The sequence below is a fragment of the Vulpes lagopus genome, chromosome 21, assembly GCF_018345385.1.
Source record: "Vulpes lagopus strain Blue_001 chromosome 21, ASM1834538v1, whole genome shotgun sequence".
Lineage (NCBI taxonomy): Eukaryota > Metazoa > Chordata > Mammalia > Carnivora > Canidae > Vulpes > Vulpes lagopus.
In genome coordinates this window covers 22,032,737-22,050,513 of record NC_054844.1, presented here as the reverse complement: position 1 = coordinate 22,050,513, position 17,777 = coordinate 22,032,737, and the positions used below count along the sequence as shown (strand labels likewise).

The 17,777-nt window shown below is 35.2% G+C and overlaps 1 protein-coding gene across 22 annotated transcripts in view; it reads left to right on the top strand.

Moving 5' to 3' along the window:
- Positions 1–17,777, top strand: part of SOX5 (SRY-box transcription factor 5) — a 1,001,956-nt gene that overhangs the window by 781,044 nt on the left and 203,135 nt on the right. For all 22 annotated transcript variants that reach the window (XM_041735837.1, XM_041735832.1, XM_041735833.1 and 19 more), the window contains one exon: positions 14,145–14,317. In XM_041735837.1, the coding sequence (XP_041591771.1) occupies positions 14,145–14,317 (173 nt within the window). The remainder of the gene's footprint in view (positions 1–14,144; positions 14,318–17,777) is intronic.

The window sequence follows — 17,777 nt, the reverse complement described above, 5'->3', positions numbered from 1 at the left end:
ATGATTTATCAATGATAATTTGGAATAATATATTTAATATACTCTTTGCATATGTTAACACATTTATAGCCTTTACAGTATTTACCAAGTCTTGTCAATTGAAACTTTTCTGTTTACACTGCTCAGTTTTCATTTAACTTTTAATTAGTCCTAGGAAACCTGTAGGCCAAGGGGGGGGGGGCGCTCATGCACACAGGCACACATGGCATCCATTCTTGAATCTCTAAAACTATAGCCAAATGAGGGCAGAGATCAGTTCCTAAGTGCCAGCTTCAGGTTGCTGCATGTGAATTACTTTCAGGGCATTTGGACAAAGGTTAAGATTACAGCTTGGCAAAGTTCAGAGAAGTGTTTCTTGCTATTACTGTTTAAAAAGTGAAAATGATAAACTTAAAAATAGAAATAAATAGCATTTGGTTTGGATATTTTAGCTATCGATAAATAGTTGTCATACTCACTTAAAATCAATCTCATTTTTCAAGAAACAACATGGGTTAGTAAAGGTCACCCACTTCTAAGAGCATAAAATTATTTTTCGTGTTAGATTATTTTGCCTGTTAGAATTGATACCATTTTATGGTCTGGTACTTTGGAAATATGAAATAATTAGTTTTTAAAGTTACATTCAAAACAATCCTCTAAAAAACATACAAAAAGGACACTAGATCCAGCTTTGCAGAACGAAACCATTTGACTAAAAAGCTTAGCCAACAATCAGTATAGGTGTATAAACTGATTAACTGCCTGAAGAAATTCTTTCTTTCTTCTTCTCCAGTCAACATCTAGTGCAACTGTTCAGTTTACAGAGTCTTTTGTTGTTATCTTTAGCAGAAGCACTGAGTAACAGTTGTGTGAAAGGTGAAGAAATACCTCTTGGAGCCTCATAGTTACTGAGAAGGGAACAAAGCAGTGCCTGCACTCCTGTTGGCAACTGGGAGTGTCACACGTTGCTTTAGCTAGCATGAAATTCCATTACACTGAAGGTCATCGCATTGGCACTTCACCTGAGGACAGTATCTGGAGATCCATGGCAGCTCTGACTAATCTAAACATATCTTTTGTTTTTCAAAACAGTCGTTGCAGAATTTGTATTTAATGGACTTGAAATTTTTGGTAGAATTATAACAAAAAAATCTGCATGCAGAATTCTTGCAAATAATTCTATCTTGGTGAAGTTAGAAAAAGCAGGGGGGCACCTGGGTGGCTCAGTGGTTGAGCGTCTGCCTTTGGCTCAGGTCGTGATCCCAGGGTCCTGGGATTGAGTCCCACATCAGACTCCCAGTAGGAAGCCTGCTTCTCCTTCTGCCTATGTCTCTGCCTCTCTCTGTGTCTCTTCTGAATAAATAAATAAAATCTTAAAAAAAAATTAGAAAAGCAGGACATCGTTTGAAAGGTTTTCTGGCTAGGTCACACAGATAAGCCCAAATCAGTTTCTCCACCTCCCTTGTATAAAGAATTCTTTAAAGCCTGGTTTCTTTCTCATTGGTATCCCTCATAGACCCTTTCTAACCCTGCTCAGAATGCAGTGATTTAGGCCAGCAAAGTATTGTATCTGGTATTAAGAAAAATGCCAGCTGCGGTTGGTATAATAAAAAAAATGGCTCTTTTGAGAGCTATAATTTTGTTCTTTCTAGAAGATGGAACAGAAAGGCAAACACCAAACAGCTCTAGAATGCCAGTAATAGGTTCAAGGAAATAACCCATTGAGTAATATTTTGGCCTCTTAGAACTCATGATAAAGACATGCTATTTAGATTCAACATGTGGGTTAAAGTAGATCTTCTGTTAGGTGACATAACATTTTGAAATAAAAGAGACATGTGGATTCAGTGTGTGGCTTGAAAGAGATAATTCTGTTTAAATAATGTTAGACAATTTTTAAACAAGCAGGCATGGAATAAGAATCAGATCCAGGTAATAAATCTAGTAAGAGATCCTCAGTGTTTTAAAATTTAGAACATGGAAACTAAAATCCCAGTTTAGATATATAAGGGTTTGTATCACTTTGAAAGTAGTTTCAAATCCTTTCTTTTAAAATAAAAAAAAAAACTATTTGAGGATCACATGCTTTGCTGATAATAACTTTATAACTTATTTCATTTGTACATTAACCTAAAAATATATCTGGACATTTTAATAAAGGGGTGGGATTGTTGATTATTTTTTTGAGGGAACATTACGTCTGAAATTTGTTCAATGCAAGAGTCAGCTGTGAGGAAGGTACATAACATATAGTCATTTACTTCTACATAAAGTAAATGTTTAATGTTTTTAATCTACTAAGCTTGTTTTATATTCTTTGTAGTTGCTTATGAGTAATGTTTTTACTTTTTGTAAAAACTACTTTATGAGAACCAGAGAAAGACTACTGATGCACAGCATGTAAGTTTTTAAATGTTTGGCAAGGTCTGTAAAAGCAAAAAAGTGACTTTATGTTTTCTGCACATTGGTAATTTGCTCTGTCCCAGAATGCCAGAGGCCTTATGCCAGTGTATAAACACAGCAAGTGATGAAAAGAGAATGGCCAGACACTGGATCTCATTGATTTCTGGATTGATGATCCAGTTCATAAATTAAGAAGTTTCATATACCTTTAGAAGAAGGTATTTAATAATGCATGTTTTATTTTTTATTTTTAAAAATTTTTAAAGATTTATTTATTTGAGGGAGAGATAGAGTGTGTGTAGGGAGAGGGGCAGAGGGAGAGAATCTTCAAGTGATTCCCCTCTGAGCAGAGCCCCATGCAGGGCTTATCCCATGACCTATGAGATCATGACTTAAGTCAAAACACTTAACCTGGGGCACCTGGGTGGCTCAGTGGTTGAGCATCTGCCTTTGGCTCAGGTCATCATCCCAGAGTCTGGGATCAAGTCCTGCATTGGGCTCCCCACAAGGAGCCTGCTTCTCCCTCTGCCTATGTCTCTGCCTCTCTCTGTGTGTCTTTCATGAATAAATAAATAAAATCTAAAAAAAAAAAGTCACTTAACCAAACTGAGCTACCCAGGCTCCCCAAAAATGCATGTTTTAAATAGATACTTTTACATATTAAATCTGGGTTCTGTTTTTGAAAATAAAAATAGGTTTTCTTCAACATTTTTTTCACATTTAAAAATATACTCATTCATTTAATAAGTATTCATTTGTGCAAGAGATGTAAAGATTCTAATATTGAAATAATTTTTTATTTTTAAAAATATTTATTTATTTATTTATTCATGATAGACACAGAGAGAGAGAGAGAGAGACAGAGACAGAGACAGAGACACAGGCAGAGGGAGAAGCAAGCTCCATGCCGGGAGCCTGATGCTGGACTGGATCCTGGGACTCCAGGATCGCGCCCTGGGCCAAAGGCAGGCGCCAAACCCCTGAGCCACCCAGGGATCCCCCTGAAATAATTTTTAAAACATTATTTTTTTCTTATAGATATGAACTCCAAAGCTTACATTCTCCAAACTGTTAGCTGATGAAATTAACCTAAAACCCTTTCCTCTTTTAAAGGATTATTTTTCTTACTAGAGAAGCATGGTATAGTTAAAAAAAAAAAATTGATGTCCTGTTGCAGTGATTCCTCCAAGAACTTGTAGAAATCAGTTATCCTTTGGTTTATTGCCTCATCTGCTCATTTATTTTTTTAAAGATTTTATTTATTTATTCATGAGAGATACAACAGAGAGAGAGACAGAGACAGAGACAGAGAGGCAGACAGAGAAGCAGGCTCCACGCAGGTAGCCTGACGCAGGACTCGATCCCAGGACTCCAGGATCAGGCCCTTGGCTGAAGGCAGGCGCTAAACCGCTGAGCCACCCAGGGATCCCTTCATCTGCTCATTTAAAAACTGTTGCAGATTACTATTGATTACATGCCTATTTGTGTACAGGACCTTGTAAACATTTTCCTTACAAAATTATTGTGACAGAGTAATTTCATTTCCAGTTTATATGGAAAGAATTGGAGAGAGAGGGAGAGAGAGAGATAGAGAGAGAGAGAGGAGAGAGATGAATTATCTAAACCCACATACTTTAGTTGTGACAGAGTCAAGATGTGAAGCTAATCCTGCCTGTCTTCAAAGCTTGTGCTCTTTGCATGATGCTTGGCAGTCTCTCTTCAGTAAAGTTGGAATGGATGATCTCTAAAATCCTTTAAAACATGAAAACATATCCAAATCCAACACCCCTGGATGAAACGCCCTCAGATGCAGCCATGATGTTCTATTCTAAGCTTTGATCTGTCCCTTAGGACACACACACAATTTTGTCTTATTAGCCTACTTACATATTTACCTTTCCCTGTATACTACCTGGTTTACCATTAGCCCAAAGTTTGGGACTCAGTTTGTTCTTGACGAATGAATGACAATTTAAAAATGCCATGTCGGGCAGCCCAGGTGGCTTGGCGGTTTAGCGCCACCTTCGGCCCAGGGTGTGATCCTGTAGACCCAGAATCGAGTCCTGTTGGGCTCCCTGCATGGAGCCTGCTTCTCCCTCTGCCTGTGTCTCTGCCTCTCTCTCTCTCTGTGTGTGTGTCTCTCATGAATAAATAAATAAATAAAATGTTTTTAAAAATGCCATGTCTTAGGCAGATTATTACTGACTACATTAAAGTCTATAAATGTGGCAAATTTGATGCAATTTGAAAAAAAAAACACTTTTTTTTCTTTTTTTTACGTTTTGGGTATAATATCCAAGTAAGTGGATGGAATAATCTTGGGAAAACTTTATAAAATTACTATCTCCATTAAAAGGTAAAAATTTGTAATAAGAAATAGCATAGAGCTAAAAAAAAATGTACAAGAACAACCCTGGCTTTCATTACAAAATTGATAATGCACACATTTTCTTTCTGATATCACAGAAGTGAAGCATCCACCATAGGATAATAATGGTAGAGACCGTAGCTACTTGTCAAGTGTTCCATTTCACTCTATGTCAGTTGCCTTTAAAACTGAAAGCTTCCTTAAAAAAATATTAAAAAATAAAACTGAAAGCTTCCTATAGTAGATATATTTAAATCCAAGCTAAATGCCACTTTTTAAGATCTTGAAGCAAAAAACCAAACACCACTGTTTTTTTCCAAAACAATATAGTAATCTATAAGATAAGAACATTTATAGCATTGACAGTGTATAATAGAATATCAATTAATTTATTCTATCATGTAATATATATATATATATAATTTTTTTATTCCAACCTCTTGGGGTATCTATCTAGCAGTAAAGGGTATGTAGCTAAATTTTATCAAAGTTTAATTACATTTGTTCGTAATGTAAAAGACCAATTCATAGATGTTTATAATTTGTGTAACCTAACAAATACTCCTTTAATAAATTGGAATGATGCCACTAAGACTTTTGATGAGGGAGTCTGCCTTTTCTCTCTTGCTCAATAAGAGCGCCACTAAAAGAAACTTTAGTTGTAAATGTAGAACCACTTAAGTTAGCTTTTATTTATTATATTTTAGTTAATTCAACAAATATTACTATCTGTCTTGCCATGTGCTATGTTCTGGAGATATAATGGTAGCGAAGAGAGAGATTTCTGCCTTTTTATTTTTTAAAAAATGTATTTATTTATTCATGAGAGACACCGAGAGAAAGAGAGAGAGAGACAGAGACAGAGGGACAGGCAGAGGGAGAAACAGGCTCCATACAGGGAGCCTGATGTGGGACTCGATCCCAGGACTCCAAGATCACACCCTGAGCCAAAGGCAGATGCTTAACCACTGAGCCACCCAGGCATCCCGATTTCTGCCTTTTTAAAGCTTACATTAGAGTAGAGCCTCTTTCATTAGGCAGAAATTTTAAAGGCAGGACAACTAATGATTTTTAGATAATTCAACTGAAATGCCAATTGAGAATAACAATAGTTCCAGTAAATAAATTAAACCAGGTAAAGTCCTATCCAAATTATAATGCTGATAGTCTAAGTAACACCAATTATTAAGGAAAAAAATCCCTGCAAAGATTAACCATTGCTTTGAAACAAAGAGTTAAATTTCTGGTAAATTTTTTTTGAAGGAAGAAACCCAGTTTACTTTTAGTGTCAGAATTCTAGGCCTTTCCCCTTCTTCTTGAGTGAGTTTGCTCTTATATTTCCTTTATTTGGATTAGAACTCCTAGCAATTTACTTTGATTTTGATCATTTCATTGCAAACCATATATCTATTTCATTTGAGTGGAATAAAACAATACTGGGGAAATGACAGCTTCCACAGATTCTTTTCTTATTATTTTAAGTTGAGTAATCCCGATGAGGATTTCCCTTATGCGTAGAATTGTACGTTATCAATCAAGGACTTCTCTCTGTTCTTATGAAGTTTACTTTATTCATTCAACAAGTTGTGATAGGATGTCTACTTAGTGCTAGGCATTACTCTGTAGAGCTGGGATCCCACATTGAACAAAACGAACTGGTAACCTGTTATCATAAAACTTATACTCTGTGGAAGAGTCAATAAATAAATAACTATATTCATAAAATACAACATATGGTGTTAACTACTATGAACAGAATAAAAATTAAATGATGTGACCAAAAGTGATATGATGGCTTCCTCAATTTCATTGTTCAGGGGAGGCAGCCTGAGGAGTTGGCATTTAAATTACTCTCTGGTTGGAGCTGATAGTTTGTTTATTATCTTTTCCATTTAAATGTAAGCTCTCTGAAACATAACAATTTTTGTCTGTATTAGACACTATAGTATTTTTAACACCTAAGATAGTGTGAGGGACATAGAAGGAAGTAGGTGGGTATATGCAAAATAAAGGAAAGAGAAAAGTCCATCATTTAAAGTGGCTCTCTACTGGGGGAAATTTGTCATTGTCTGGAGACATTTTTGGTTCTTATAGCTAGGTAGGAAATGCTACTGGCATCTAGCCAGAGATCCTACACAGTCCCCAGAAAAGAAATTTTCTAGTCCAAAACATCAACACTGCCAAGATTAAGAAATCTGGATCTAGGACAAGGCTTTCCCATGGGAAACAATTGGAGTACAAAGACCCTAATATGGGAGCAACTTTAAAAAATGGTCTTGAACACATTTGAACGTTATGTATTGATATTGGAGGAACTCAAAGAAGGCCATGTGACTGAAGCATTTTTACAATAGAGAAATGGAAGAAATGATGTCAAAGAAGGTAAGGGCTAGATCATTAAAGGCTTTGTAAGGGTAAGGAGTTTGGATTTTATTCAATGTACAGTGTAAAGCTGTGAAATGATTTTATACAAGTGTGTGACATCATCGGATTTACCTTTCTAAATGGATCACTCTGAACTTTTGCTTGGAGAATGGCTTCTAGTAGAAGTAGAAGCAGGTAAAATAGCTAGAAAATAATTGTAGTCATGAAGCAAGAGATTATGATGGCTTGGATTAAAAGATTGTACAGGAAATAAAGATTAATGGCCTAATTTATATGTTCTAGAGCTGAAAGGATTCCCAATGAATTAGATATGGAAGACAAAAGAATATAGCAATATATGGATGGTGATGTCTCTTACTGAGAGGGAGATGACTGAAGCTGGTTCCCTTCCTTCATGACTTGTGTCACATTACATTAAGGAATGTTCTGACCTGTACTTCTGTGGAACCTATAGAACTATAACAATCACTCAAATGGTTATGATGCCTGTAGTTGTTAAACAGTAGGAAGAACTGAAATATAATATGTTTGCCTCTTATGTCAGTAATCCTTCATTCCAAGGGAATTGAAGGAGGACTAGCATAGATTAAAACACTTAAAAGTGCAAAGAACTGAAACATGAAAATAGATTACTACTAATGACACACTCAAACATGAACTCATATCATTAGCTATCTGAATCTGATTGAACTAGGCCATGGTTGTTTCCCCATAGTGTTGTATACTTGTATGATTCTTAAAAATCTAAATCTAAGAGAAGAAATAGTATCTACTCTTTTTGTTTGGGAGGCCTCTGGGTTTTCCCATGATGTTGTTTACATACACATACACACACATACACACACACACACACACACACACACACACACACACACATTCTTAAAGTCTAGGATATTTGTGACCCTTACTGGTTTCTCCAATATTCATAGATCGCTTACTCAACTCCCTTAAGCCAAAACCAGAACTTCTATGTAACTCATGTAAGATAATATATCTCCCCATTTCTCTTGACGATACAGCATTCCTAAACCTGAGAGTGGTTTAAAGGAAAGTGACTCACTCATTAAAATTTTAAATAATTTGGTATATACCAGGTCTACTAATAGGTAATGAGAGTATAAAAGTTGGTAATTTACAGTTATGACTGTCACAGCTATCTCTGCTGACTTTAGGAAACAAATGTGAAAATAAAATTTATAGTTTAAAGGTTAAATAGTATAATAAAGATGTGCACTGTGTGGGTTCCAAAAGAAGGGAACTATTATCAAAATTGAGATAAGAGCTTAAAGAACAATACATACGACCTGGAACATGGAGAATGAATATTTAGGGAAGGAATAGCCAGGGTAAGTAAGACACTTGTGAAGGGTGGTATCCTTTGTGAGGGATGGTAGAAAAATCATTGTGGCTAGAATTTAGGATACACAAAAGAAGTGAGAAGGTTGGATCATAATTAGAAGGACCTTATTCATTCTTAAGAATGAGTTGACATTTTATTCCAAAGACATTGAGGAACAAGTGGCAATGTTTAAACAGGAATGACATGACTAAATTTGGTTTTTAGGAAGATAATTTTGGTACCCATTTGGAGGATAGACTTGTAGAGAAAAAAAAAATAGTGACAAAGTTTTATTAAAGGCTACAGGTGTGTTTGGATGGCTCAGTTGGTTGAGTGACCAACTCTTGATCTCAGCTCAGGTTTTGATCTTAGGGTCATGAGTTCAGGGCTCTTAAAAAGAGAAAAGAAAAGTTTGCTACAACTCATGAAAAAGATGAAGAATGTCAGTGGAGATTACCGGGTTTAATCCGGTTGGTAGTGAAATGAAACAGAGAGGCCAGGTAAAAGTTGGTCGAGGCAGGCTTTTTTTTTTTTTTTTTTTTTTTTTTTTTTTTTTTTTTTTTGAGGCAGGCTTTTAATGGACGTGTTCTCCGACGAGGTTCCTCAGCCCCACAAGGGAGTGAAGTCGGGGAAGTCATGGGGCCGGGGAAGTCATGCCCAAAGGGAGTACATGTGAGCTTTTAAAGGGGGGAGGGGTAAGGGGTTATGTCTGTATGGGGTAATAGGTATTAGGGCATATTACTGGTGGAATCGGTATGGGGCAATAACTGCTTATGTCCTTATATGGGGTTTGGGTAAGGTGAGGTTCATATTTCCTGTATAGGTCCTGTCTCCCCCTGATGATGTGTCCTTGGATGGTCTGCTGGTGGTGGGAAAGTTCCGAGGCAAGGGTAATAAGATAGAGGATCCACCACCATTTGTTGGTGCTTCTCTATCCCCTTTGATCCCGCCGGCCCAACAGAGATGGGGAAGGGAGCCAGGAACAAGAACTCTCCCTACTTACTCTACAACAGTATTTATGTTATGGTGGTCTTTGTGTAAAGGAAATTGTTATGGGTTGAATTGTGTCCCTCTAAAAATTCATATGTTCAAATTCTAACTTCTAGTACCTCAGAATGTGACTGTACTTGGAGATAAATCTGAATAGAGGTAATTAAGTTAAAATTTGGCCACTAGGGTGGATCCTAAATCCATATGACTACTGTCTTTATAAGAAGAGGAAATTTGGACATGTATAGAAAGTGATGACATGAGACATAGGAAGAAGCTGACCATCTACAAGCCAAGGAGAAAGGTTTGGAGTAGCTCTTTCCTCATAGCCCTCAGAAGGAACAAACCCTGCTGAGACCTTAGTTTTGGACTTCTGGCCAATAAACATAAATTTCTGTTCTTTAAGCCACCCAAACTATGGTACTTTGTTACAGCAGCCCTGGTAAACTAGTACAGAAATATTCTGGTAAATGTTTGAATCTTCATTTACAAGAGTATCATAATAATAAAAATAATTGTAGTTATCTCTGGAGGAACAGTATTCAGAGATCTTACACTCTATACCCTTTTATAATTACTGATTATTTACTCATGTGAACACAGTAATATTGAGGAAATATATTTGACTAATTAAAATTAAAACTAAAATTATTTTGAGAAAAAAAATTATCATGATTTGTTGATATAATCCATACAGGAGGAAAGTAGTTGAGAAGAGAATTGAGGATGTTGTTAATGTTTCTAACTTAGAATGTTGATTGATAATGGTTTAAAAAATGGGGGAAAATGCAGAGTCCCACCATATACATGTTGAATTTTAAAACTGAGATCTACATTCAGAGATACCGGTTCTGCATCTCTAAGTAAGTGACTAGGGCTGGAGGACAAACTCAGAGTTGGCATAAACCTTAATATTTCATTGACTCTGAGACAGTATTCATTGTAAGACTCAGAGAGTTTAAAATATACAAAGTGTGTATCTGAGAATCAATGAAATATGAATAAAGGGAGACAAAAGGATTTTGTTAATCTTTCATATACTGAATGACAAAATGGTATTTGCTTATACTTACCAACAAACAAGTATATTTCTTTATACATTGATATCACACCAGTTATATAAATGGATAATGTCACCTTAAACTTTTAAGTTATATTTCCACATATTATACATGATATATATTTTCTATGTGAATAATAATAAAATTGTAGAAAATTTTCTTAAAAAGTATAAAAATATTAAAATGGCTTATAATCCCTTCACCTACAAATAGCCCCTATTAATACATAGGTAAGTTTTCTTCCAATCTTTTATTCTATAAATATAGATATGTGCATATATTGAGATATTTATACCAATATTTTCTTTCTTTTTTTTAATTGAGGTATAACTGATATGCAGTACTATATTAGTTTTGGACATAAAACATAATGATTCAGTATTTGTGTATATTGTGAAATAATCACTGCAATAAATCTGATTATACACAGTTCCAAAAATTTTTTTCTTGTGATGAGAGCTTTTAAGATTTACTTTCTTAGCAACTTTTCAATATGCAATACAGTATTATTATCTATAGTCACCATGCTGTAGATGACATCCCCATGACTTATTTATTTTATACCTGGATGTTTGTACCTTTTGATCCATTTCACCTATTTCACCCATCCCCTTACCCCTACCTCCAACAACTACTAATCTGTTCTCTGAATTTATGAGATTGGATTTTTGTTTGTTTCTCTTTTTCTTTTAAGATACTGTATAAATGAAATCATGTGGTGTTTGTCTTTTTCTGTTTGACTTATTTCACTTAGTATAATGCTTTTAGGATCCATTTGTCCTGTCACTAATGGCAAGATTTTATTCTTTTTATCACTGAATAATATTCCTGTGTGTGTGTGTGTGTGTGTGCGCACTATATTGTCTTTATCCCTTCATCTATCAATGGACATAGGTTGTTTTTATATCATGGCTACTGTAAAAAAATGCTGCCATAAACATGGGGGTTCATGTATCTTTTTGAGTCAATGTGTTTGCTTTCTTTGAATAAATACCCAGAAGTGGCATTTCTGGATCATATGATAGTTCATTTTTAATTTTTTGAGAAACATTCATACTATTTTCCATAATGGCTACACCAATTTACATTCCCACCAACAGTGCACAAAAATCCCCTTTTTTCCCACATCCTTGCCAATGTTTGTTATTTCTTCTCTTTTTAGTAATAGCCATTCTATCCAGTATGAGGTGAGATCTCATTGTGGTTTTCAGTTGCATTTCCCTGATGATTAGTGATGCTGAGTATCTACCTTCAGGTACTTCCTAGCCTTCTCTATGCCCTCTTTGGAAAAATATTTATATTCTCTGCTCATTTTTTAATTGAATTGGATTTTATTTATTTGTTTTATTTTATTTTGTTTGCTCTTGAGTTATATGAGTTCTTTATTTATTTTGGATATTAACTTTTTTATCAAATATATAATTTACTCACATTCAGTAGGTTGCCTTTTCATTTCAAACATTTTCACGGATGTTTCATTTCTACCCAGTTTTTTCCACCTAGCTTTACATCGCTAACAAGTTCCCATACCATTAAATATTCTTAAAAAATAATATTTTCATGGGTGAAAAATACAATCTGGATGTTCCATAATTATTTGATGATTTCCATTTGACATTAAGATTGTTTATAATATTTCATTTAAAACACTTTTTAATACTTCATTTCTTACATTTTCTAGGGCTAGACTTTTTTATAAGAGAGGAAAGAAGAGGGGAGAAAGAATTTTAAGCAGGCTCCACACCCAGCACAGAGCCTGACACAGGGCTCAATCTCATGACCTGAGATCATGACCTAAGCCAAAATCAAGAGTTGGACTGAACCAACCAAGTGCCCTTGGGGTAGATTTTTTTTATAAGTGAAATTATTCCTTGAAGATAATGAGGATTACAAGACCTGATATGTATTGCTTTTCCTAGTATATATTTCTAGAAAAGTGGCTACTGATGATGTGTGAAGATTTACATCATACTATGACTTGAATGTTTTCTTTAAAAAACTTCCTAGTATAGGGGATCCCTGGGTGGTTTAGCACCACCTTCAGCCCAGGTTGTGATCCTGGGGTCCCGGGATCAAGTCCCATGTTGGGCTCCCTCCGTGGAGCCTGCTTCTTCCTCTGCCTGCCTCTCTCTCTATCTGTGTGTGTCTCTCAAGGATAAATAAATAAAATCTTTAAAAAAATTAAAAAAAAACTTCCCAGTATATATTTAGATTATTTACTATTAGAATTCTAATTGTAATAATCATATTGTTGTTATTTTAGAATAAGTGTTTTTCTGCTCAATGGAATCCAAATATCTGAACTATAATAAATTATTAGCAATAATTTATTGGACACCTGTCCTGAATAATGCTGGCTATAATGAGTATAATGCATGATTCTTGACTTCTATTCACTCATAATTTTTCTTCTAGGTATTTATTCTCTAGCCTATCTAAATTATATAAAAAACTTTATTTCTATTCCAAATGGGCCTGTGGAAAATATAAGCCACTAACTATTGCTGCTACTTCCTAAAAGCACATGCTTTTTCAGCACAAATTGTTAGAAATACAGTGAGATGGGGAAGGTTGACTGAGTTATAACAGATTCTTCTATCTAATTACATATACAGGTGGCAAATGCATTATTAAAATAGTGCTTAGTGTCTTATATTAAAGTGAAAATTGTAATTAAAAAGTGTGTTCTCTCCTGCTGCGAGTACTTTACCATAGGGTTCTTGTCTATCTGGTGAATTTTAAAAGAACAATTAAAAGTGATATTGTTCTTGTTTCAGTGAAATGCTCACATTTGTGGTGTGTCAAATAAGTATTTTAACCTGACAAAGAAGATTCATAGCATACTTTAACTATCCTGAACATGTTATTTATTGTGACTGCTGTGGTTTCTTTTCCAAGTCTTGAATTTAACTATAATCTTTGGTGGCTATAATGTGATCTCTGAGTTTTTCAATCGTATTTCATTATTTCATGATAGTCTGAATTTATATTCTCAGTCTTGAATATTTTCCCTGTTAGTTATATCCTATTTTTGAAGAAAATCTGTGAGTGGCATATGAGAAAATTGTGTAAAGTTTGATTGGCCATAGATTTCTCCCACTTTTTAATGTAGACTTCCTTGGTTCTAATTGTTCAAGCTTCTTCTCTGAGAAAAGGAGAATCATATTACTGATAATAATTACTTGGTCTCTTAATAATTATGGTTATTAAATGTTCGTGTTTTTGTCTTGCCTCTTTAATTTGGTAAAAAACTACTTAGGGCAAGGAGCTGTGCTTTAGGCCTATTTTTATTTTCATCAGATCCCAGAATAGAATATTAAAATAGTAGATGCTCACCCAAGAATTTTTTTATTTACTTGTAAAATTAAAAACTATAGATTATTACTTGTTATACAAAAAAAAACAATCAAAATATTTGTTCATTCTGATATTTTTAAAAGGGAAATAGCCATCACTTTTCACTATTGAGTTAAAAATCTAAAAGAAAGTAAGTGTATGTTTGTGTGTTAACCTTCTATTTAGAAGAGTTCTCTGTGCAATGGAATCATTGTCATTAGATAATCACGGTCTTTTTATTTCCCTTTTCTTGTATGTTTTATTGCTGTGTTATTTTCAGGGACTCCTGAAAGCCTAGCTGAGAAGGAGAGGCAGCTCATGGGTATGATCAATCAGCTGACCAGTCTGCGGGAGCAGCTACTGGCTGCCCACGATGAGCAGAAGAAACTAGCTGCATCTCAGATCGAGAAACAACGCCAGCAAATGGAGCTGGCCAAACAGCAACAAGAACAGGTGAGTATGAGCCAGAGACACGATTCCTTAGGCATTGTTTTGCCTGCTCTTTATAGGTCACTCTCCTAGGCACACAAAGATCAATAAAATACAAAGTAAGGAAGCAAATAAACAAACAAAAAGTTTATCAACTACTGATTTCATTCAACAGGTGTTTGGTATGAGCTTTGAAGACTAAGTAGGATTCTACAAATGAAGTAAATTAATTGTGGCCAGGAAGTTTAGTTAGAAGCCTATTATAATAACTTATGTAAGTAGTGAGAATCTAAACTAGATAATTTAGAATACAAACTAAATGACCACAGAAAAAGAGAAGAAAAGAATAAACAGGTGGGAAAATTATGATTAGTTGAATTTTTCCAGTGGGCAAAAAGAATGAGGAAAGATGTTGAGACTGGGTAATGGGTAGAGTCAGGAGGGGGGCAAAATTGGAAAAGCAGGTGATTTTATCATGTTTCATTAAAGCTCTCGTCAGGTTGTCCAACTGGAGGTATGTAAAGAAAAGCTAGAAATACTAAGCAACAGTTTAGAAAAGAGGACTGAACTAGATTTCTTAGATTATTTACATAGAGATTATAGTTTAAACCACTGGAGCAAAAATAAAAAATAAAAAAAAATAAACCACTGGGGCAGATAAGTTTCATTAATTTATTCAACAAATAGTAATCAAGTGCCTCTTATATGCCCACCACTATGCTAACTTCTGAGTCCATATCAACTAACCAGAAAGACAGAACCCCTAAATTCCAGTGGAAAGAGAGAGATAATTAACAAAGGAAAAGAGAAATTAACAAAAATATTTTAGACAGTGATAAGTTATTTGATGAAATGTAATTAGAATAATTTAATAAATATTGATTGGTATGACAAGGCAATATTTCTTAGATTGGGTGGTAGGATCTGGCAATAGAGCTCAGATCTAAATGACATACAAGAGGCAGCCATATTTATATCTAGGGCCAGAGTGTCTTGTGCAGGGGAATGGCAGGTTTGTAAGCTGTAAATTAGAATAATGATGCTATCATTAGAAAATGGAAAGGAATTAGGGGTAGATCCATAGGAAATACTGCATTTATCTGATAAAGAAAGGAAAATGAGCAATACCAGAAGAACAAAGCTATTAGATTTGTCATTTAGTTTCTCACTGCAACCCTTTTAAGACTGTGGCTTCTATGGAGCTTTAATAGTAGAAATGAGGCATAAGAATTGATAAATGAGTAGTAAGAAAATGGAGGCAATGTATAAGAATCATTACTTAAAATTGGTATCAATGGGAAGGGAAGAAAGAGGTTGTGATAGGATGAATTTATATACAGAGATGGCACATCTTTTCTGGGCCTAACTCCCTTTTGCCATCTCATGTTCTGGGCTCTGTCCATTCACCATCCCAAGTGGAGGAAGACCATTATTTAGTCAAGGGTGTCTGTGTGTCCATACATCCCTGCAAAACCTTAACAGTTATTAAAGTGTAAACTAGCAGAATTGAAAGAAAAAATATTCAGATTACATTTGAGGAGACCCACTTTCAGATTACTCTTCCCTACTTCGTGGTTTATCTCTGCTTGAAAGATGATGCTTTCATGTTTAATGAAATACTTCATCATTTTTCTTAAAGATATATTTGGCCTGTTCTTGAATATGGTCTATATTTCTCTTGCTTTACTCCTATGATAAGAGTTTGGAATGCTCACCTGTGACAGTTTAGAAAAACACTACTCTTTTCTTGTTTATCATTCTCAATACTTTCAAACACTTGAATACTAGAAAACTCTAGAAGCTTCTGAAACGTAGGTCAGATGGGGATATAGTAGAGAATCCCTATTTTGGTAGGTCCAAGGGCATATTTGTCCTAAAAAAAAAATCTGACATAGATTTCACTAATAGAAAGCAAAGTCTTCTTTCTTCTCTTTCATGTTCTGACCCATCCCCACATATCATCAAAGGATTCTAGATTTTTTTTTTTTACTTTTTCTGACACTACCCTTGGAATTTTAGAAATCATTAGGTTCTTCCAAAATTCCTTTCCTGTGTTGGAAAGATACTAAGCAATGATGCCTACACAGCCTGAGAGAAGATCCTTTGTGAAAGCTTCAGGTCAGGTTTCAAGAGTCTATTTTACTTAGATCTTCTGTATCATCCAGTGCTGGCATGCATATTCACCACTTTGTGGTCACTGATCTTTTCATCAAGACATAGAGAAATCTCTGAAGGGCATTTAATATTCCTTAAGATTCAGGTTGGGTGTCTTTTCTTGAGAACTCCTTTTCTCACCCTCCTCCCAAAACTCCCTATTCATTGTCCCTAGTCTGTGTACTCTAATATACCCATTATAGCCCTTAGAGATTCTAATGAACCTGTTCACTGGTCAGCCTTTCCTCTGGACTCTGAACTCCATTCTGCACTTTTCATTCAATAAATACCTATTGGGCACCAATTTGATGCCAGGTCCTATTCTAGTTACTGAGTTACAGCAAAGAATAAAACAGACAAAAATCCTAATGTATTGAATTCTAATTAGGAAAAGATAGCAAACAAGTACTATATAGTGGATTTGATAAGAGATATAAATAAAGAAGAGGATTAGAGATGAGAGTGCCAAGTAGAGAGAGAAGTCTTTTTAAAAATGAAAGACTATCAGGAAAGACCTCATTGATAGGTGACATTTGAGCAGAGACTTATAGGAAGTGGGGTAGTGAGCAATGTAGTTATCTCAGAACAGAAGATTCCAGACGGAGGGAAAAGAGAGTGCTGAGGTGCAGAGGCAGGTAGATCCTTGGGAGATAGAAGCATCCTAAGTGTGCTCAAGAGACAGGAGAGGAGAATGACAAGCATGGAGTGACAAACAGAGGAGTAGGAGAAGGTGAAACCAGAGAAGCAGCAGAAGCCAAATCATACAGGGTCTTGCAGGCATTGTATGGACACTGGCTTTTGCTCTGAGTGAGACAGAGAATTTTGAAAAGATGGATAACATGACACAACTTATTTTTTAAAAAGATCTTTGTAGATCCTAGTATATTATAGACTGTAGGGAGCAAAGGCAGAAGCAGAAAGAACAATAGGAGACTATTACAATAATCCAGCAAGAAACAACCATGGCTTGGAACAGGAGGAAGTGTGGAGGGGTGTGAGGTCATCAGTTTCTTGATAAATGCTTAAGATGCGTTAAAAAGATTTAAATATCGGCTGAAATACTGATATGTAGGAGGAAAGGACCAGATTTAAGAAAAAAGAGTGATATTCCTTTTCCTACCATCTCCTTTCTGCCTTTCTTCAGGGGGAAAAAAATGGATTTTAAGAACCCTGTTCCTAAGACAAAATGAAAGCATTAAAATAACCATAATTGAGTTTAGTTTTGAACTTGTTGAATATGAAGTACCTTTGAGAATCTCATTGGAAAAATGAGTCTGAAGCTGAAAGCAAAAGCATAGGCTAGACAGATTTTTAAGTACTTGGCATACAT